This window comes from Salvelinus namaycush, chromosome 14 (assembly GCF_016432855.1).
Source record: "Salvelinus namaycush isolate Seneca chromosome 14, SaNama_1.0, whole genome shotgun sequence".
Classification (NCBI taxonomy): Eukaryota; Metazoa; Chordata; class Actinopteri; order Salmoniformes; family Salmonidae; genus Salvelinus; species Salvelinus namaycush.
In genome coordinates this window covers 4,834,137-4,856,873 of record NC_052320.1, presented here as the reverse complement: position 1 = coordinate 4,856,873, position 22,737 = coordinate 4,834,137, and the positions used below count along the sequence as shown (strand labels likewise).

The window sequence follows — 22,737 nt, the reverse complement described above, 5'->3', positions numbered from 1 at the left end:
GGACATACCAAGGCCAACACAATGTTATTGAGATAGCATTTCACATTACTAAGTTGAGAGGTCAATTGTAGCAGAGACGGGTTTCTGTCTGTCATTACAGTTTCGTTTTTTTTTTTTTTTTTTTGAAATGAGTACATTTTTGTGATCCATAACTGAATGTTTTTTGTGGTCAACATTTTATAAAACATTGAGCACCAAAAATTGTAATTTTTAGGCCATTTTAGCTAAAAGGGCTCTACACACTATGCAAACAGAACGACGGAGCATCGTATACGACCCGTTCCAAAAGTATTCAGCGGCGCAAAGTTATGTAAAACTACGCAGATAGCGACACAGAGAGCGTGTAGGCCCTTAAGAGAATGGTTGTTCGGTCAGTCAGCCTGACGTACCTAGGTTGAGACAGGCCAGTGTGTCGGGTCAGCCTGACGTACCTAGGTTGAGACAGGCCAGTGTGTCGGGTCAGCCTGACGTACCTAGGTTGAGACAGGCCAGTGTGTCGGGTCAGCCTGACATACCTAGGTTGAGACAGGCCAGTGTGTCGGGTCAGCCTGACATACCTAGGTTGAGACAGGCCAGTGTGTTGGTGCACTTCCACTCCTTTTCGTGTGTCGCTACTTTGACGTCATCCATCACCAGGGGAACCCAGCCTCCGAAAACGTACATCCTGTGTTACAGAACAGACAGGTGAGGAGGGGAGACGGGTGAGGAGGGGAGACGGGTGAGGAGGGAGACGGGTGAGGAGGGAGATAGACAAAGCACGCACCAGACCAGCTCAGAAGTAAAAATGTACACACATCCAGTTACTTGCCGGTTCAGGGTATAAAAAGCAAAAAAAGTCACGACAGAAAAATAAAGTCCCCCTCCCTGAAAATCTCAAGTTAAGCATTTGGGTTAACTCACTTGTTGGTGATGGTTGTGGCAGAGTGGAGACTGCGGGGAAGAGGAGCTGTCCCGTTGATCGACGGTTTATTCCATGTCAGGGTGTCTGCGGAGGAAAGACAAGGACTTATCAAGTTCCTGCGCTAAAAAAGGCCACGCTACTAAGTAGTAGGGAAGTGACAAATGAAACACAAATAAAAATGTTCTTCATTTTTTTTATTGGTTCTGTTAAAACGATTTAAAAAACAAACAAAACTAAAATAAATCCATGTGAATTCACATTGCAGCTGTGCTGCTACCAGCAACCGTTTGGGTTTAATGATGCGTCCCTTTAGAATTGCACCTGTACCAACATTTCTGTACATCGACTCCACCTCGCAAAGTTTGCGTTTCATTCCTCAAATTATTGCCATACAGGACTTCACTGCTGTCACTTGCCTTTCTCTGCCATTTTTCCAACTTACGGACATTTTTCCAACTTACGGACAATGGTCTTTCTTAGTGGTAGAGACGACTACAAAATAATTGATTTCGTCAACTCCTTGCATCACGACTCCCAGTGTCGACTCCCGTTCTAGTGTCGAGTCTGCCAACTGCTAAGATTCATTATTTTAGGAATGGAGGAGACTGATTAGTAGCCGTACTTCAGAGAACAGTGGCGCAGTGTAGGCCGGTCGGCCACCATGCAGACGGAGTCAGAACCGTGCACTGGGCCCGTCTATCAGCAATGTAATGCTGTTATCTCGCGATTTCTTGGCTTGAAATGTCTCGCTTTACTTCAGTAAAGCAGGGCCTATCAATGAATAGGCTATGATATTCTACACGCAACAAACCGAAAACACAAAGAGCAGGCAAGCCAGTGAGAAGGAGAGAGAGAGAGAGAGGCAGAGACAGAGAGAGACAGAGACAGAGACGAGAGAGAGGGTGCAGCCAGAATGAACTGGCACATACAGTCCCCCACATACATCTGCTGATGCAAAAAGGGCTTTATAATTTATTTTCTTTTAAATGATTGCGTAAGCCCCCAGAAGCATTTGTCTGCAGTTATCTTGGTCAAAGGCTGTGCAACCATGTACTAGCTCTGGGGTGCCAATCATTTTGTACATGACATGTCTCTCTTGCACTTTTCCTAAAAAAAAAAATACTGATTTCTTCTAAAACATAAATTTGACAAATTTTGATCACCACACATTGGATTTTCTATTTTATTTTTGGCATGTACAAAATTATTGGCACCCCAGAGCTAGTACATGGTTGCACAGCCTTTGGCGAAGATAACTGCAGACAAACGCTTCTGGGGGCTTACGCAAGCTTTTTTAAATTTTTTATAAAAGCCCTTTTTATATCAGTAGAAGTCAAAGGGCTTATACAGAAACCCGGCCTAAAACCCCCCAAAGAGCAAGCACTGCTCACCTTTCTACTGGCAAATTTGTCTCACTTTTCAGCAGATAACTGCTTGCATTCTTCAACATTTTGAGGGGTGCCCTCTCCAACTTGTTTTCAGATCTCGCCATAAATTTTGGATTGGGATTCAAATCTGGACTTGTTGTTGGCCATTCCAGAACAGTCCAGCATCTCTTCTTAACCATTCGTGTGTGCTTTTTTTTAATTTATTTTTTTATACCTGTTTGGTGTTGTTGTCCTGCTGGAAAACCCACAACCTTGAATGGACACCCAGTTTTTTGTAAACTGGGATGAACATTGGACCGCAAAACACCTGATAATCTGCTGATTTTATGATGCCTTGTTCAAGGCCCCCCCCCCCCCCCAGAAGTATAAACACAACCCCACAGCTTGACCAAACCTCCCCCATCTTCGAGACTGCTCTTTCCATGGATTGCTTCATTTGGTCGTCAGTGAACACAGCACTGACATGTATTGACAAAGAGCTCTAATTTTGTTTCATTTGGTCCAGAGATTATTTCCCCCCAGGATTTCGGGGTGGGTTTATTGAGAAGTTCAAATCAGTTCAATAATGCTGTGGGGCTGCCTCTGGTACTACGGGCCTTGAATGTGTGCAAGACATCATGAAATCAGATTATCAATGCCATTACAACCCTCCTTCCGTGTCCTCCAACTGCTCTTAAAACGCTAGTAAAAGCAAATGCATGCTTTTCAACCGTTCGCTGCCCGCACCCGCCCGCCCGTCTAGCATCACTACTCTGGACGGTTCTGACTTAGAATATGTGGACAACTACAAATACCTAGGTATCTGGTTAGACTGTAAACTCTCCTTCCAGACTCATATTAAACATCTCCAATCCCAAATTAAATCTAGAATCGGCTTCCTATTTCGCAACAAAGCCTCCTTCACTCACGCCGCCAAACATACCCTCGTAAAACTGACCATCCTACCGATCCTCGACTTCGGCAATGTCATTTACAAAATAGCTTCCAATACTCTACTCAGCAAACTGGATGTAGTCTATCACAGTGCCATCCGTTTTGTTACCAAAGCCCCTTATACTACCCACCACTGGCCTTCGCTACCTATTCATCGCCAGACCCACTGGCTCCAGGTCATCTATAAATCGATGCTAGGTAAAGTCCCGCCTTATCTCAGCTCACTGGTCACGATAGCAGCACTCACTCGTAGCACGCGCTCCAGCAGGTATATTTCACTGGTCATCCCCAAAGCCAACACGTCCTTTGGTCGCCTTTCCTTCCAGTTCTCTGCAGCCAGAGACTGGAACGAATTGCAAAATTCGCTGGAGACTTATATTACCCTCACTAACTTTAAACATCAGCTATCTGAGCAGCTAACCGATCGCTGCAGCTGTACATAGTCCATCTGAAAACAGCCCACCCAATCTACCTACCTCATCCCCATATTGTTTTTATTTACTTTTCTGCTCTTTTGCACACCAGTATCTCTACTTGCACATCATCATCTGCTCATTTATCACTCCAGTGTTAATCTGCTAAATTGTAATTACTTGCTACTATGGCCTATTTATTGCCTTACCTCCTCACACCATTTGCACACACTGTATATAGACATACTTTTTTCCTATTGTGTTATTGACTGTACGCTTGTTTATTCCATGTGTAACTCGGTGTTGTTGTTTGTGTCGCACTACTTTGCTTTATCTTGGCCAGGTCGTAGTTGTAAATGAGAACTTGTTCTCAACTAGCCTACCTGGTTAAATAAAGGTGGAATTAAAAAAATAAAAAAATAAAGGTGTTTTGGAAGTGCAATGTTCAACCCAGTGTTCAAAAGCTGTCTCTTGAAGGTTGTGGGTCTTCCAAAACACACATAAAAAGCACCCTGGAATGTTTATTTTTTTAAATTTAAGAAACCGCTGGACTGTTCTGGAGTAGCCAATGAGAAGTCCAGATCTGAATCTCATCCCATAACCTATAATGAGAGCTGAAAACATCAATTGGTGGAGGGAACCCAACAAACACTGAAGAATAAGAGCAATTTGCTCATGAGGGCCAAATTGGCAGTAGAAAAAGGTGCCGCAAGCTCATCGATGGCTACAATTTTCTAAATTGTAGAATAATAGTGAAGACATTAAACTATGAAATTACACATATGGAATCATGTAGTAACCAAAAAAGTGTTACACAAAACAAAATATATTTTATATTTGAGATTCTTCAAAGTAGCCACCCTGTGCCTTGATGACTGCACACTCTTGGCATTCTCTCAACCAGCTTCATGAGGTAGTCACCTGGAATGCATTTCAATTAACAGGTGTGCCTTGTTAAAGGTTGTGGAATTCCTTTCCTTCTTAATGCGTATGAGCCAGGTAGGGGTGGTATACAGAAGATAGCCCTATTTGGTAAAAGACCAAGCCCATACTACAGCAAGAACAGCTCAGAAATTGTAGCCCAAATAAATGCTTCACAGAGTTCAAGTAACAGACATCTCAACATCAACTAATAAAATCTAATTTTATTGGTCACATACACATGGTTAGCAGATGTAAATGCGAATGTAGCAAAATGCTTGTATTCAGAGGAGACTGTGTGAATCAGGCCTTCATGGTTGTATTGCTGCAAAGAAACCACTACTAAAGGACACCAATAAGAAGAAGAGACTTGCTTAGGCCAAGAAACACGAGTAATGGACATTAGACAAGTGGAAATCTGTCCTTTGGTCTGATGAGTCCAAATTTGAGATTTTTTGGTTCCAACCGCTGTGTCTTTGTGGCATGCATAGTGGGTGAATGGATGATCTCCGCATGTGTGATTTATTTAGAATTCAAGGCACACTTAACCAGCATGACTACCACAGCATTCTGCAGCAATACGCCATCCCATCTGGTTTGCGCTTAGTGGGACTATCATTTGTTTTTTTTCAACAGAACAATGACCCAACACACCTCCAGGCTGTGTAAGGGCTATTTGACCAAGGAGGAGAGTGGTGGTGTGCTGCATCACAAGGAGGAAAAGCAGCCAACAAGTGCTCAGCACATGTGGGAACTCCAAGACTGTTTCAAAAGCATTCCAGGTGAAGCTGGTTGAGAGAATGCCAAGAGTGTGCAAAGCTGTCATCAAGGCAAAGGGTGGCTACTCTGAAGAATGAACATCTAAAGGGGTTCAGTAGATACAGTATAACTGAGTGCCATGTCTGTAAAGGGTTTCAGTAGATTTAACTTCATCGCCCTAGAGGTCATACATGCGTAATAGGACCATTATTCTACTTTGTTAATTTCTGTGGAATTTTGGGGGGTTTTCCTTATCGTTTTAACAGAAAACCATTTTTTTATTGAAAAAATTTCACATCACTACCAAGAACCAAAATGACAACTGACAGAACTACAGAGTTCCTTGGCTGAGATGGGAGAACCTTCCAGAACAGTCTCAAGAGCACAAAATCAATCTGGGCTTTATGGGAGAGTGGCCAGACAGAACCTTCCAGAACACTCTCTAGAGGACTTCATCAATCTGGAAGAATTTCCCCGAATCCAAACACACCCAAGAGAATCAAAGCTGTAAGGTGCATCTACAAAGTATTGAGTCAGTGGTATGAACACTTGTGTACATTTGAAACTTCTGTATTTCAATTTTTTTAATAATATTATTAGCAAACATTTCTAAAAACATGTTTTCACTTTGTCATTATGGTTTTATGGGTGACAAATTTCAATTTAACTCATTTTGAATTCATTAGTGGAATAATGGAATAAAATGTGGAATAAGTCAAGGGGTATGAATACTTTCAGAAAGCAAAGTAAAAATTAAATAAAAAAATTACATTTAAAACTGAAACAATCTCTCCATGGAGAAGTGTGTAGAATTGCAGGAAATGGGCTTAAATTTTCTGAAAGTTCTCTACACCGCCCAAGATGGGGGCATCTAAAAATTCTCTAAAACCCAGCTGTGTGTGCCCATTGCCACGCCCTCTGCCACCTAAGCTCCCCTTCAGGAAATAACCCTGAATGCAACCTGCACGTTTAATGAATTAATAATGCATTTTAAATCGTACCGTGTACACCACGTGTATCCAGTGCATATGAAAAATGAACTTTGATTTGATTTTCCAAAATCGGCAGGATTTTGGCCAATCACTCACCTATATCTAGGGTCCACAAATCCCCCAGTCGACAGCCGCTCATACCCCCATAGATGACCAGACGGGACTTGCTAGAGGTCTTCTCTGTGTAGACCACGGCAGTGTGACTCTCTCTGGGTGGGGGCAACACCCCGTAGGTGATGGGGATGTCCCAGCCTACTACACTGGAGCCGGCACGCAGCTCCAACGTATACAGATCATTCAGGTATCTGGGGTGGAGGAGGGAAAATAACGTTAAGTCATATATTGTGCCTTATATTCAAATCACATTTTATTTGTCACATGTGCTGAATACAACAGGAGTAGGTCAACCTAATCGTGAAAATGCTTACTTACAATCCCTTTACCAACAACATTCTTGGGCACAGGGACTATGGGGATCTGCTTGAAACATGTATTACAGACCCGGTCAGAGAGAGTCTGAAAATGTCAGTGATGACACTTGCCAGTTGGTCAGCGCATGCTCAGAGTAAGTGTCCTGGTAATCCCATCTGGCCCTGCGGCTTTGTGAATGTTGACCTGTTTAAAGGTCTTATTCACATCGGCTACGGAGAGCGTGATCACACAGACATCCGGAAGAGCTGGTGCTCTCATGCATGGTTCAGTGTTGCCTCAAAGAAAGCATAAAAGTAATTTAGTTCGTCTGGAACGCTTGCCTCACTGGATAGCTCGCGGCTGGGTTTCCCTTCGTAATCTGTAATAGTTTGCAAACCCGGTCACATCCAACGAGCGTTAGAGCCGGTGTAGTAGGATTCAATCTTCATCCGGTATTGAGTGTGATGGTTCATCGGAGGGCATAGCGAGATGTCTCATAAGCATCCAGATTAGTGTCCCGCTCGTTGAAAGCTGCAGCCTCTAGCCTTTAGCTCAGCGCGGATGTTGTCTGTAATTAGGGCTGACCCCAATGACCTCTGTGGCTCCATATGGAGGGTTAGGGCTAGGGTTAGGGTTAGGGTTAGGGTTTGGGTTAGGGGTTAGGGGTTTTGGGTTTGGGTTAGGGTTATATGGAGGGTGTGACGCAACAGCGGAGCCTCCGGAGGCATGCAGAGGTCAAATGAAGCTCATTACCCCCATCGCCATGCGCCTCCCTCTGTATAGCTCCCGCATTGACGGCAGGTGGGGGCGATACATTCCGTATAAACAAACTCACTTCCTTGACAACAGCTCTACACTGCTCTGCAAAGTGCAAAGTAGTATGAATGCCCCTGACTTCTGCAGTATCACCGTAAAAGCTGCATGGCCAATGCAGACGTCAGATTTAACATGCAGCGCCCAGATGCATAATGCACTCCTCTCTCCAGAATACGCTCTCCTGCCAATTCATTCAATGCACATTCATTGTTTCATAACTCCATTGTGCGAATTGTTGGCGTCAATTCCCCATTACATATAATCACCAGTAGTACATTTAGCATTAATTCCTAATCTACAATGTTTGTTTGGTTACAGTAATTTCAATATATGATTATTAAATTTGATCGTTCTCAGTGTCGGAGTGGACACATTGTTTGCAGAGCACACAACATATGTAACACTTGTGAGAAACAAGTTTTTGGTTAATTTCATTCCCGAGGTTTGTAAATATAATTTAGTCATCGTCTTTTGTTTGGAGTGCTCCTGTCAATGTTGATTGAGGCCGCTGATTACGCTCAGAAGTAGGCCTTCGGGCTTTCTGGCCTGCGCACAAATGTAGGCATAATAATGTTGCATTTGGGGTATCTGATAGTATTTATGATTGGTTTAACGCACCACAACTAATGATCTGTGGAGCTTCTCAAAGTTATATTTTCTTCACCTCAAAAATAGCAAGCAAACAAAGTCTGTTTTTACATCCAATGACAATTCCTTAATATATTTGAAAATTCTTTCCATCTCTCTCCCTTTCGATAACCACTCGGCGTGAAAGGGGGAAAAATGTCATGCGCTGATCTAGTGGAAAACGTTGTAAAATAGGCCAACCTGATTACTTCTTATCAGTGCTCGACTTGGACTGAAATAGGTTTTGATAGTCATTTTGGGTGCTGGTACTGTTTATATTTAGGTGCATCAAGCCGGACCCAAGTTAATAGTTGAAACGTTTCAAGTTCATTGTAGACAGGCCATGCGTAACCAATGTGATTTATAGGATATTTATTTTTATCATTATATTTTCTACCTGCAGGCTGCAATGTTTTTATTGTATTGGCTTTATGTAGGATATTTTTACATAGTTGGCAACGGCAATAGAGGTTACTTTTTATGTTCGTATCATTTTCATTTAGATAAAATGTTGCTTAACCACATGACAAGGAGTTTAAGATACAAAGACATTATTATAAATTAAATGAAACTGTTCCACAAAAATGTGCATATGAAAACCATAACTGGCAAAACAGATCGGTCGTAATTGTAAGAAATTGGCATTAAACATCAGAAAGGTTGCCAGTTCTTTATATAGCCCATGACAGGCAACTTCTGGAGAGTAATGGCAGAATCTGTGAAAGCCAGCAGGAAGGGGAGGGTCAGATTACGTTTTCTCTCTCTTATTTTCTCTGGATATCTAGATCTTGGGCTCACATTTGTGTCTTATTTAATCAAACAGCATAAAGCATCAGACAAGATCAATGCATATAGTTGATTTTATTAAAAAACGCATAAGGTGTGTCTATATGGAAAAATACACGTTTAAAATGTTCAACCAAATTGACTGGTCGAAAGAACAGACTTTTGGTCGACCAAGTTTTTTATTATTATAAATAAACTACCTGTAATCCATGGCCTCTGGTTTGGTTATGTATGCATGGTCAATGTGAGGACAACATTGGCGATGCACTTGTTGATGAAGCCGGTGACTGGTGTGGTATATTCCTCAATGCCATCGGGATGAACCCCGGAATATACTCCAGTCTGTGCTAACAAAATAGTCGCTCATCAGACCACTTTGGCATTTAGCGAGTCGCTGGGACTTCCTGCTTGAGTTTATGCTTGTAAGCCGGAATCAGGAGGATAGAGTTATGGTCAGATTTGCCAAATGGATGGCGAGGGAGAGCTTTGTAAGTGTCTCTGTGTGTGGAGTAAAGGTGGTCTGGAGTTTTTTGTCTCCTGTGATTGAACATGTAACATGCTTGTAGAAATGGGGAGGAAAAACATTTAAGTTTTCCTGCATTAAAGTCCCCAACCACTAGGAGAGCCACTTCCGGGTGAGCATCCTCTTGTCATGAGGTTGAAGGAATTGTTCGCAGATCTGGGGAAGAATAACAAAACATTTCTGCAGCATTGAAGGTCCCCAAGAACACAGCGACCTCCACCAATCTTAAACGGAAAAAGTTTGGAACCACCAAGATTCTCCCAAGAGCTGGCCGCCCAGGCCAAACTGAGCAATCAGGGGAGAAGGGCCTTGGTCAGGGAGGTGACCAAGAACCCAATGGTCACTGACAGAGCTCTAGAGTTCCTCTGTGGAGATGGTTGTCTCTCTTGAAGGTTCTCCCATCTCTGCAGCACTCCACCAATCATTTATGGTAGAGTTGCCAGACGGAAGCCGCCACTCAGTTTGCCAAAAGGCACCTAAAGACTCTCAGAACATGAGAAACAAGATTCTCTGGTTTGACGAAACGAAGATTGAACTCTTTGGCCTGAATGCCAAGCAACATGTATAGAGGAAACCTGGCACCATCCCTACGGTGAAGCATGGTGGTGGTGGCAGCATCATCATGCTGTGGGGATGTTTTTCAAAGGCAGGGACTGGGAGACAAGTCAGGATCAAGGCAAATATTGAACGGAGCAAAGTACAGAGAGATCCTTGATGAAAACCTGCTCCAGAGCGCTCAGGACCTCAGACTGGGGCAAAGGTTCACCTTCCAACAGGACAACGACCCTAAGCACACAGCCAAGACAATGCAGGAGTGGCTTTGGGAAAAGGCTCTGAATGTCCTTGAGCTGTCCAGCCAGAGCCCGGAGTTGAACCCGATCGAACATCTCTGGAGAGACCTGAAAATAGCTGTGCAGCGACGCTACCCATCCAACCTGACAGAGCTTGAGAGGATCTGCAGAGAAGAATGGGAGAAACTACACAAATACTGGTGTGTCAAGCTTGTTAGTATCATACCCAAGAAGGCTCACGGCTGTAATCACTGCCAAATGTGCTTCAACAGAAGTACCGAGTAAAGGGTCTGAATACTTACGAAAATATCATATTTCAGCAAAAAAAAAATATATATACATTTTTTTTATTATTCTAAAAATCTGTTTTTACTTTGTCATTTTGGGGTATTGTGTGTAGATTGACGAGGGGGGGGAAAAAACTATTTAATATATATTTTTAGAAAAAGGCTGTTCAGTAACAAAACTTGAAAAAAGTTGAGGGGTCTGAACACTCTCCGAATGCACTTTAGACTACACAGTACACACATACCTGGGGGTGTGGTTCTTGGTGGATAATATATATTGATGATGCATACCTGGGGGTGTGGTTCTTGGTGGATAATATATATTGATGATGCATACCTGGGGATGTTGTTCTTGGGGTCCTCACTGTCGTTAGCCAGTCCTCCGAACAGGAAGCATTTGTTCCCTACCAGGGAGAAGCTGTGTCCCAGGCGGGGACAGGGAGGAGGGCCGTTCTTAGGAGACTTGGGTTTCAGACGCTTCCACTCCCAGCGACTGGCCTGGAGATAGATCAGCAGTAAACGACAACATGAACGCAGCGACTTACTAACAAGCTCAGTCGTGCCTATAGATCTAAGATCTCTAAATTAGGCTATACCTATTCAAGCACATCTTATGCAAAACATAGAAAGGTCAAGGAATGTGTGTTATGGTTTAAAATGGATGGAAATTAGTATAGAGATATTTTTATCTCAAACTATTTAGTGTTTACACCCCAAATCCCCACTAAATAACTGTCAGAGCTTAATTCTGTGGGCTGAACACGTACCTGCAGTTCATACAGATCGTTGCTGTATTTGCCATATTCCACCATCCCTCCAAACACCAGCAGCCTGGTACCGTCGCACACGAACCCATACGCAGCACAGCCAGGCGGGATGTCGCCACGGACAGCAGGAATGAACCACTGATTGGTTGCTGAAACACATTGAATTTATGGATTATAAACCCTGCTAGTTACTGTAGTAATAACCAGTGCTTGACTTGGGCAGGCCGGCTAATCAAATCTACTTCGTGTTGCACGGTATACCGGTACCACAGTACTACCACAGTACCAAAAAATGTCACGATACCAACATTTTAGAATACCATAGTACCGTTTCATATGATACTACCAAATTGTTCAGTCCTACTGATCTAAAAGAACCCGCTGGCTACTGTTACAAAATGTTTAATAAAGTCTGTTGTGTTTATAAATTCTGTTGAATCTAAGCAATAGTCACTAGTTTCTTGTATGTGCTGGTCCAATAAGGTCTACTTCACTTTCATGCTCATATCACGTGTGACAGCTGTAAATACGCTAGTGCATCCCCTACAGCCATCACTCACCTGCTTCTCTCTCTATGCATCATTACGCATGTATATTCATTCCTCCATCCAAATCACAGGTAGGCATTTGCAAATACTGTATGAGCAAGTGTAAATCACAGGTAGGCATTTGCAAATACTGTATGAGCAAGTGTAAATCACAGGTAGGCATTTGCAAATACTGTAGTTTACTGAGTTTGTGTAGCGCAGGAACATGGGTCCGGGAACAGGTTGAACAGGACGCTAGGCCACTGAATTTTCACTGTGGCATCCTGATACTACTCGGTATCCCGATACTTGGTCCGGTATCTTATTAGTAAAAATGTTGGTATCGTGACAACACTATTCTACTGCTTGAGTACTGCACCTTGTAGAATATTAGCTCAAAAGTATTGCAGAGTTCCTGCACCTAAATATAAATAGTACCAGTACATCACCTATTTCGGTCCAAGTCGATCACTGGCAATAACCTGCTTAACTAACGACTGTCAAAAGACACAGCCTGTTAGTCTATTCCATTAATTGAAATGACTGGAATTCTATCAAATATGCCAATATGTAAAGTAATTCCTGATGCTGCACAACTGGCAGACCATAGAAATAAAGTGATGCCCGTGAAAGGGATGCGTTGTTTACATGTTTTGTTGTTGGCACACCCGTTGAAATGCCCATTAGTGTGGATTTTCACAAATGCATGCTTATTAAAAATGCAGAACATAGAGTAATCGTCAGTTTATATTTCAGTTTATTATGCAGCTACAGAGCTTTTGTTGATATTGTGACGTGGTTGTTTTAATTTAACCCGCCATTTCTCTTTGCAGTTTCCCTCCAATCTCCACTGGGCGAGTTCGGCTTTGCCAAAGGCTTCGCAGCTCAACTGGGTACCATTAGCCACATAACTAGCGAGCTAGCTACTGGTCCCATTAAATTTCACGGCACGTCAAAACTGGCGCATGATTGCCTTGCACAATATGAGCAAAACAGGAGTCAAACACTTTAACCAACTACTTACTGTCACAACCACAGAGGTACATTGGTAATTTACTGTGTTGAACGACCATGCATAAGAGGATAAAGCAATAACTACTTGGTGAATATATTTTGCTAGTTAGCGCTACAGCCCATGAAATGGCTAACTAGCACAAATTAGCCGATGGGCAAGTTCGTATCCAATTGCTAAAACTGTTAGCTAGGTACCATAGCAACTCAATTATTTATGAACAATACCGAATGTATGCACAAAGCACGGGACAATTAATCTTACCTGTGTTATACACGTGCAGTTCATCCACAATTCCTTCATTTCCTCCCCCGAAAACGACCATCAATTCTTTGATTGCAACTGCACGATGTCCGTGTCGGGGCCGAGGGACAGGGCCGGACCAACCCAACACCCGCTTCCACCGGGGCTGCAGAACTGAGCCAGAGGTCCCAGATGCCATGGTGCCGGTAGATTCAGTTTCTCTTTGAGGGAAAAAAATCCAATTTGAAAAGCTTTCCAATATAGCTAAATTGCTAATGTACAACAATGCTAAGCTAACTAGTTAGCTAGCTTCCGTTAGGACTAGCCAGCTAACGTTAACGGACAACAAGCTAACAGTAGCTGGCTACAGTAACGTTAACGCTAAACTAACAGGATTAAAAACCGCGTCCTGCTAAAATACTGCACTCAAACACAAAATATAGCATCAAGATTTGTATGCGTTGTTCCCAGTTCAAGACCACTTGTAGATGATTGTATAGAGAATATAACTTTGTCCAGGCTGTGGTTGCTAGCTCGCAAGCTTATTTAGCCAAGAAGAAGCACAAAAAAACCATCTATGGGAGCCGCCATTTTAGCAAGCTAGACGCCGAGAAGAAAATATGAAACGTAGATCCGGAACAACATGAATGCACAGCCATCAAAATTGTGGAACTCTGAGACAATTTTTTTCTAATCTCTTCAAAATTGACGCATTAATTTTCTGTGTTGCAGTTATATTTCCAAGGAAGCAAGGCGGTGCGATTCGATGGGTGCCGCCATCTTGTAGCTAACAAACTAAACAAACCATCCAGAAAACAGCCTGACTAAAAAAAACGGCAGAGCCAAATTAGGCACTGAACCTGGCTTTTTAGTTTAATCGTTTCAGATACCTTTAGAGTATTGTATGTACCCAATACCGATTATAATTTGCAAGACACATTATGGTTGGACATTATTATACCGGGAGAAATAGTATTGCAGTTGATTGTCATGTTTCTTCATGAGCAGAAATTATTTCTCAACTTGTTTCAGTCAGTAAACCTCCAATTGTCATATGTAATTGTAATTTTACAGCCAATGTTTATTGGTGTTCAGTGTTGTTGCACTGTGATGGTAACAAGCTAGCTTCCAGACAAAAAATGTCATGCCTTTCTGTTCTGGGTGTCGCCATTTTGACATACTTAAAAAGCTACAGTAGTTTTTTTTTTTTTTTTTTACGCTAGCTCAGCTAACGCGTTAGTGAGGCATCTTTGCTAGTGAGCTAGCTAACGTTAGCGGATGCTGCAAATTAACATTCAAAATAATGTTACTGCCAGAATATACAATACATTCCAATGCAAACCAGATAGCTAAATGGCTAAGCTAAATAGCAAATATGCTAACAGCTAATTTCTTAGCTTGCTAATGTTAGCTTTCAGCTTGGAGGCTACAGCTAACGTTATCTTGCTAATATCCTTCTCGACCAATAAACAGAAGCGAGTTATAAATGAAGAACAACCTTAATAAATCCTAACATGATTGAATAATTTAACGAAATTAAGTTTTACTTCTTTATTAACGTCTCTTTCATTGATGCATTCATATCAATAAGTTATTTTTGTATTAGCCTTGCTAGCAAGCTAGCTAGCTTCCCTCAAGAAAAATGGCGGAGATAACGTTAGCCGTCACAATAAAACGCGAAAAAAGTTAGTCGCGTTATCGTTAGCACATTATACTTACTCGTAAGTTGTAACTTTAATCAGAAGTCTCGAGAGCGGGACTCAATTTAATTATTTGAACCCGGGATAATTCTAAATAAAAATGAGAAAAAGCTACATGTTCTCATGCCGCCCAGGAAGCCGCCATTTTCTCATCCGCCTCAAACACCACTTTCCATAAACCGATAGTGGAGAGATGTCGAGCACGGTGGCCACTGTCACCAATTCTCACTGATTACCTGCTACAGAATGGTTGGTGGTCAACTTCGAAATTAAAAATCATATATATTGCTCATTCAAAGACAAGTTTGATAAGACCACTGAACCTGGAGAAACGATTGTCATTCTGACAAACTGCATGCTAATGTAGAGTAGGCTATGTAGCCATATTATTGTGTGAAAAAAATACAATGCAACAGTGACACAGCCATCATCCCACTGCTGACACCAATGCAGAAAATTGAGGGAAAATATAAATACAGCTGGCTCCCACGACAACAGGTGGCAAAGGTTGACAGGACACTACATTGCATGAGCCAAGTGTCACTCAGACTTATATCATTAGGTGACTAGTGCCCTATTTTGATAGTAAAAAAAGAAAATCGCCCCTGAGTGTCAGGACCCTAGGACAGTTGAAGGCCTGTAACCCAAATATGATCAAGTACATTGTGGGCCATGTTTTAAAATAAAGTATAACAATTTAATTACTCTTGATAACAAAATCATGACATCAGACAAATAATTCACATTAATAGCTAAATAACTCTACTTTGTTACCTCAAGCAGTCTATACGGTAGACTTTATATTTGTAAATTATAGTAAAAATTTTAAAAAATCCAACTCTTAGGCTATTTGTAACTGGCATATTTCATGAAAACCTTGACATACATTTTTTGAATTATCTAAAAGATACATTGTGAATACTAAAAAAGGATTTTATACAAATTGTGAACAATGATTTGGTGTTGAGAACTAGTGATGTGTTGTGGTCTAGGGCAGGGTTTACCAAACCCGGTTGCACATTTTGTTTTTTTGCCCTAGAACTACACAGCTGATTCAAGTAATCAAAGCTTCAGTATTTCTAATTAAATGGAAAATACTCCTATACCGTTTGCTACTAAACATTTGCTTTGCTCTTCCATAACTGACTTGGATAAAAGCCTAAATGTACTGTTGGCCAGTGTATGACACACAGACAACTCTGTGTCCGTATGTATTGCAGTGTGTACTGGGCCGGTAAGCAAATTTTATTTTTAATTATGATTTCTGTCAAACCCCCGAAGGCTAGGATGTTAGCTGTGGGTTTAGGTTGGTTTGGATGTGTTGGCTTGACTATATGGCCTCTCCTGAAAGGTTGTCAAGCTCATCGCTCTCCTCTGGTCCTCTGCTTCTCACTGGCCTCTCATTAATGGTAGTCAAGCTCATCGCTTTCCTCTGGTCCTCTGCTTCTCACTGGCCTCTCATTAATGGTAGTCAAGCTCATCGCTCTCCTCTGGTCCTCTGCTTCTCACTGGCCTCTCATTAATGGTAGTCAAGCTCATCGCTCTCCTCTGGTCCTCTGCTTCTCACTGGCCTCTCATTAATGGTAGTCAAGCTCATCGCTCTCCTCTGGTCCTCTGCTTCTCACTGGCCTCTCATTAATGGTAGTCAAGCTCATCGCTCTCCTCTGGTCCTCTGCTTCTCACTGGCCTCTCATTAATGGTAGTCAAGCTCATCGCTCTCCTCTGGTCCTCTGCTTCTCACTGGCCTCTCATTAATGGTAGTCAAGCTCATCGCTTTCCTCTGGTCCTCTGCTTCTCACTGGCCTCTCATTAATGGTAGTCAAGCTCATCGCTCTCCTCTGGTCCTCTGCTTCTCACTGGCCTCTCATTAATGGTAGTCAAGCTCATCGCTCTCCTCTGGTCCTCTGCTTCTCACTGGCCTCTCATTAATGGTAGTCAAGCTCATCGCTCTCCTCTGGTCCTCTGCTTCTCACTGGCCTCTCATTAATGGTAGTCAAGCTCACGCTCTCCTCTGGTCCTCTGCTTCTCACTGGCCTCTCATTAATGGTAGTCAAGCTCATCGCTCTCCTCTGGTCCTCTGCTTCTCACTGGCCTCTCATTAATGGTAGTCAAGCTCATCGCTCTCCTCTGGTCCTCTGCTTCTCACTGGCCTCTCATTAATGGTAGTCAAGCTCATCGCTCTCCTCTGGTCCTCTGCTTCTCACTGGCCTCTCATTAATGGTATTCAAGCTCATCGCTCTCCTCTGGTCCTCTGCTTCTCACTGGCCTCTCATTAATGGTAGTCAAGCTCATCGCTTTCCTCTGGTCCTCTGCTTCTCACTGGCCTCTCATTAATGGTAGTCAAGCTCATCGCTTTCCTTTGGTCCTCCGCTTGGTGGGTTCATCTCAGTATCTGAAAGATCAATGAAAACCAAAAACTACTTACGATGTCTTCGGAAAGTATTCAGACCCCTTGACTTTTTCCACATTTTGTTATGTTCTAGCCTTATTATACAATGGATTAAATCATTTTTTCACCCTCATCAACACACAATACCTCATAATGACAAATCAAAAACAGGTTTTTAGAAATGCTTGCTGATTATTATTATTTTTTAAATTACTGAGTAAAGGGTCTGAATACTTATGTAAATGTTATATATTTAAAAATTTTAAGCACCTTTGGCAGCGATTCCATCCTCAAGTCTTCTTGGGTATGACGCTACAAGCTTGTCACACCTGTATTTGGGGAGTTTCTCCCATTGTTCTCTGCAGATCCTCTCAAGTTCTGTCAGGTTGGATTGGGAGCGTTGCTGCACAGCTATTTTCAGGTCTCTCCAGAGATGTTCGATCGGGTTCAAGTCCGGGCTTTGGCTGTGCCACTCAATGACATTGAGACTTTTCCCGAAGCCACTCCTGTGTTGTCTTGGCTGTGTGCTTAGGATCGTTGTCCTGTTGGAAGGTGAATCTTCACTCCAGTCTGAGGTCCTGAGCGCTCTGGAGCAGGTTTTCATCAAGGATCTCTCTGTACTTTGCTCCTTTCATCTTTCCCTCGATCCTGACTAGTCTCCCAGTCCCTGCCGCTGAAACACATGCCCACAGCATCATGCTGCCACCAACATGCTTCCTTTTGGCAAACTGCAAGCGGGCTGTCATGTGCCTTTTACTGAGGAGTGGCTTCTGTCTGGCCACTCTACCATAAAGGCCTGATTGGTGGAGTGCTGCAGAGATGGTTATCCTTCTGGAAGGTTCTCCCATCTCCACAGAGGAACTCTAGAGCTCTGTCAGCGTGACCATCGGGTTCTTGGTCACCTCCCTGACCAAGGCCCTTCTCCCCCGATTGCTCAGTTTGGCCGCGCGGCCAGCTCTAGGGTTCCAAACTTCTTCCATTTAAGAATGATGGAGGCCAATGTGTTCTTGGGGACCTTCAATGCTGCAGACATTTTTTGGTACCCTTCCCCAAATCTGCGCCCCGACACAATCCTGTCTTGGAGCTCTACGGACAATTCCTTTGACTTCATGGCTTGGTTTTTGCTCTGACATGCAGTCAACTGTGGGACCTTATATAGACAGGTGTGTGCCTTTCCAAATCATGTCCAATCAATTGAATTTACCACAGGTGAACTCCAATTAAGTTGTAGAAACATTTAATGGATGATCAATGGAAACAGGATGCACCTGAGCTCAATTTCTGAATACTTATGTAAATAAGGTATTTCTGTAAACTTTTCTTGCTAAATTTGCTTTTTTGCTAAATTTGCTAAAAATGTTTTTGCTTCATCATTATGGGGCATTGTGTGTAGATTGATGAGGGGGAAAAAATATTTTATAAATTTTAGAATAATCAATCAAGTTTATTTTATATAGCCCTTCGTACATCAGCTAATATCTCGAAGTGCTGTACAGAAACCCAGCCTAAAACCCCAAACAGCAAGCAATGCAGGTGTAGAAGCACGGTGGCTAGGAAAAACTCCCTAGAAAGGCCAAAACCTAGGAAGAAACCTAGAGAGGAACCAGGCTATGAGGGGTGGCCAGTCCTCTTCTGGCTGTGCCGGGTGGAGATTATAACAGAACATGGCCAAGATGTTCAAATGTTCATAAATGACCAGCATGGTCAAATAATAATCAGGAGTAAATGTCAGTTGGATTTTCATAGCCAATCATTAAGAGTATCTCTACCGCTCCTGTGGTCTCTAGAGAGTTGAAAACAGCAGGTCTGGGACAGGTAGCACATCCGGTGGACAGGTCAGGGTTCCATAGCCGCAGGCAGAACAGTTGAAACTGGACCAGCAGCAAGGCCAGGTGGACTGGGGACAGCAAGGAGTCATCATGCCCAGTAGTCCTGACGCATGGTCCTAGGGCTCAGGTCCTCCGAGAGAGAGAAAGAAAGAGAGAAGGAGAGAATTAGAGAGAGCATACTTAAATTCACACAGGACACCGGATAAGACAGGAGAAGTACTCCAATAAGGCTGTAACATAACAAAATGTGGGAAAAGTCAAGGGGTCTTAATACTTTACGAAGGCACTGTAAATGCATATTTAAAAACAAAAAATGTCATCATGCCATTAAACAATAATACCGTTATTACAGTTAAATTCAAGTTCAAATTGTGAAAAGAAAGAGCAGCTTACAAAGCTCATCAGAGGAAAGCAGCTCCCCGGCCTGTATTCTGCCTTCCTCACAGAGCGCCATCTTGTGGAGGAAAAGCTCATTGCACACATTAACAACTATTCCATTGCTGGGCAAGCCTGGCAGGGTTATTCCATAGAGGGCAAGCCTGGCAGGGTTATTCCAGAGAGGCCAAGCCTGGCAGGGTTATTCCAGAGAGGCCAAGCCTGGCATGGTTATTCCAGAGAGTGCAAGCCTGGCAGGGTTATTCCATAGAGGCCAAGCCTGGCAGGGTTATTCCAGAGAGGCCAAGCCTGGCAGGGTTATTCCAGAGAGGCCAAGCCTGGCAGGGTTATTCCAGAGAGGGCAAGCCTGGCAGGGTTATTCCAGAGAGGGCAAGCCTGGCATGGTTATTCCAGAGAGTGCAAGCCTGGCATGGTTATTCCAGAGAGAGGGACTATGTTAGGTAACTGCTAAAGTAGGACAAAGTCCATCTGGTAACCAGTGGCAACATGGTTGGGTTTAGAGCAGAGGTAGAATGCAGTCAGGTTATGTTGTTTTTAGTTGTGGCCATTTAATATCAGTGACTGATTTATACCTGGGAAAGCAGGGTTACCTCTGAAGGGCACATCACAACAAAATGTTTTGAAACTGAGTAAAATGTGGTGTTTCTTGGACATGTCCCCAGTCTCTGTTTCATTCCACTTTCTTCTATTTTTTTGTGTGGCAAATGAACACAACCAAGATGTTTAGTCCTCTCTGGGGGGCACTGAACGAATAAAACTAAAATCATCCTGACTGCAACCCTCATGGAGATGAGCTGTGCACCTTGATCCTGGGTTATGAGATATCTGACGATGAGTACGGTGAACTGGAGCGTAGACAACTGGCTAGTGAAAGACCCAACCATAACTGTCCCAGAGGCTCCACCACATGGAAAGGAGGTCTGGGTCCCAGAGGCCCCAACACACGTCATGGAGATCTGGGGGTCTGTTCTCGTGTCACTATGGGGGAGAATATGGGAAGGAGGACAGAGTATGGGGTGAGGAAGGCAGTGGTATGTGTCTTTCCAGTGGACCGACACATCTTTGACAGAATGTCTGATGAGGAGTCTACATGAGTCTATGGATTATTGAGGAGGTTTGTGGAAGGAATGGTGAGGAGAAAGGAGAGAAGGATACATTGATGGTGGATGAGGCTTTCAGACTGGTCTTGAAGCACCTGGAACACCTAGGAGTCATGGATGTGACACACTGGGACATGTGTCGCAAACCAGGGTTGGGATCAATTCCATTTAAATTCCAGTCAATTTAGGAAGTACACTGAAATTCCAATTGGAATTTGGTTTGCTTTTTGAATTGACTGTAATTGAAATGGAATTGAGCACAATGAGGGGTGTGAATGTTACAACGTTTAAATTAAATTGGGATCTTAACATTTTTTTTTTTTAAATAACAAAACCCCTCCACAATAAAATTAAAATCACAGTGCAGCTGGCTCACTTGCTCCTTCTCTTTGCTAATGGGCTCCCGAGTGATGCAGCATCTCAGTGCTAGAGGCGTCACTACAGGCACCCTGATTCAACAAGATGGCGCCGAAGAAGATGGCTGACGTTTTATATTCTCCCAACTAATTGTGCAAATTTGTATTTTTTTGTGTGTAACTTATTTTTTAAACTTAATGTATACATGTTGCTGCTACCGTCTCTTATGACCGAAAATAACTTCCGGACTTCAGAAAACCGCGGACTGGTCCCCTTTTTCCTTTAACGAGTCCGACGAGAAGGATAAAACATAGCTGATATGGCTGACTTGCTTAAACAAATGTGGTTTCTACTGACAATTGAGATGAACAAACTATGGCATAAGGAGACGACAAGCGGATAAGAGGCAATCCGTAATTTCGATTAAGACATGAGCGAGCTAGGATGGACGTAGTCAATATAACTATTTGTTCAGCACTTTTGAAATGTACAGTGACAGAATTCAGAACATGGGCTGTTTCTTACAGTGTTCTCCCTGTACACCAAGTCAGAACTGTAGGATAAAAAAGGGGGCATATAAGCAGATAATGAAAGCTCTTACAATATTCAATGATTACATTTCTCAAAAACAGGTTAATGTGCACCACCAAGTCAGAACAGTAGGCAAAATTAAGAGGTGAAAATAGACCAAATTATTAGAGTGAGGCAAATTGGCTACTAACAGCTTACTACACAACATACACTTAGTATTACTTTCTTAGCTACAGTATACATATCTCCCTGGCATATTACATCATTTATGCAGCAGCATACAATACATTTTTGGACTCACCTTGTTGTGCTGTGAACTTGAACAGGAAGGTGGCACAGCGGTCCTTCGTGGGCAAATTTTGTCATCAAACAAAGAGAAAGAGGCCGGATTTACAATTCCGAGTTGGATGACCGTTCAAAATGTATTTTCCCAGTCGGAGTTCGTTTATTCCCGACTTCCCAGTTGCAATGCTTGTAGTTAGCCACTGTCACTGATTCCTTCCACACCACTCATTGTTGAATTTACGATTTCCAATTTGTTGTGGAATGCTTATGTCCAATGGCCGATGAGCATTGATACGTTTTATCTGTAATTTCTCTTCATTATTTCTCTTCATATGACAAGGATTGAAAAGGATTTGCCAGTAGATTGTTGACTTGATTCATCATGACTGCTAGCTAAGATTTTGAAAGTAAGATGTTGACATGATCCGTCCAATCAAAGCTACTGTAGATATAATGTTATTTGATGTAATTTTATCTGTGGCCAATGACCTTGAGCCTTCATGGATGGGCACTTGTAATGTAACTCTATGGCAGGACCCGAAGGGCTGACATTTTCCATGTCTACCTTTAATAAGAACATAGACTTGACGGTGACTTAGTGTCCCCATGAGTGACAGAACACTGAGCAACGCTTCTATTTTATGCTGGCATGTTGACATGATCAGTCCAATCAAATTTATGGTAGATATGACATGATTTGACGTCATTATTTCTGTGGCCAATGACCTTGAGTGTTCTTGGATGGGCACTTCTAATGTAACTCTATGGCAGCACCCAAGGGGCTTGAATTTTCTAGCTCTACCCTTAGACTTGGCGGTGACGTAGTGTCTCCATGAGTGACAGAACACTAAGCCAATCACGGCGCAACTAGAGAACATTACCAACCCCTACGCTCCGTATTTTCCGCTGACTGCCCCACCACAGAAAGCACTGAGCCAGGCTGAAACACCTGCATTTTGGAGCTGCCTTACTCAAGAAAACAAAAAAGAGACCATGTTCCCATGCGGCTTTATTAAATCAATTATATATATATATATTTTACATTGTTTGCAA

General features: G+C 42.7%; 1 protein-coding gene and 1 long non-coding RNA gene across 2 annotated transcripts in view; both read right to left on the bottom strand.

Annotated features, from left to right (window-relative positions):
* Positions 1–15,058, bottom strand: part of hcfc1b (host cell factor C1b) — a 60,497-nt gene extending 45,439 nt beyond the window's left edge. The window contains exons 1-7 of the mRNA XM_039008697.1: positions 14,817–15,058; positions 13,119–13,318; positions 11,316–11,464; positions 10,886–11,046; positions 6,404–6,612; positions 901–985; positions 558–664 (exon numbers count right to left, since the gene is read on the bottom strand). Coding sequence (XP_038864625.1) covers positions 558–664; positions 901–985; positions 6,404–6,612; positions 10,886–11,046; positions 11,316–11,464; positions 13,119–13,296 — 889 coding nt within the window. The 5' untranslated portion in view covers positions 13,297–13,318; positions 14,817–15,058. The remainder of the gene's footprint in view (positions 1–557; positions 665–900; positions 986–6,403; positions 6,613–10,885; positions 11,047–11,315; positions 11,465–13,118; positions 13,319–14,816) is intronic.
* A 764-nt stretch (positions 15,059–15,822) lies between these two features.
* Positions 15,823–19,006, bottom strand: LOC120058784. Its single transcript, XR_005478055.1, has 2 exons — positions 18,956–19,006; positions 15,823–17,189 (listed from the first exon to the last, which is right to left on the bottom strand). It is a non-coding gene; the product is annotated as an uncharacterized LOC120058784 (long non-coding RNA).
* Positions 19,007–22,737: the final 3,731 nt, after the last annotated feature.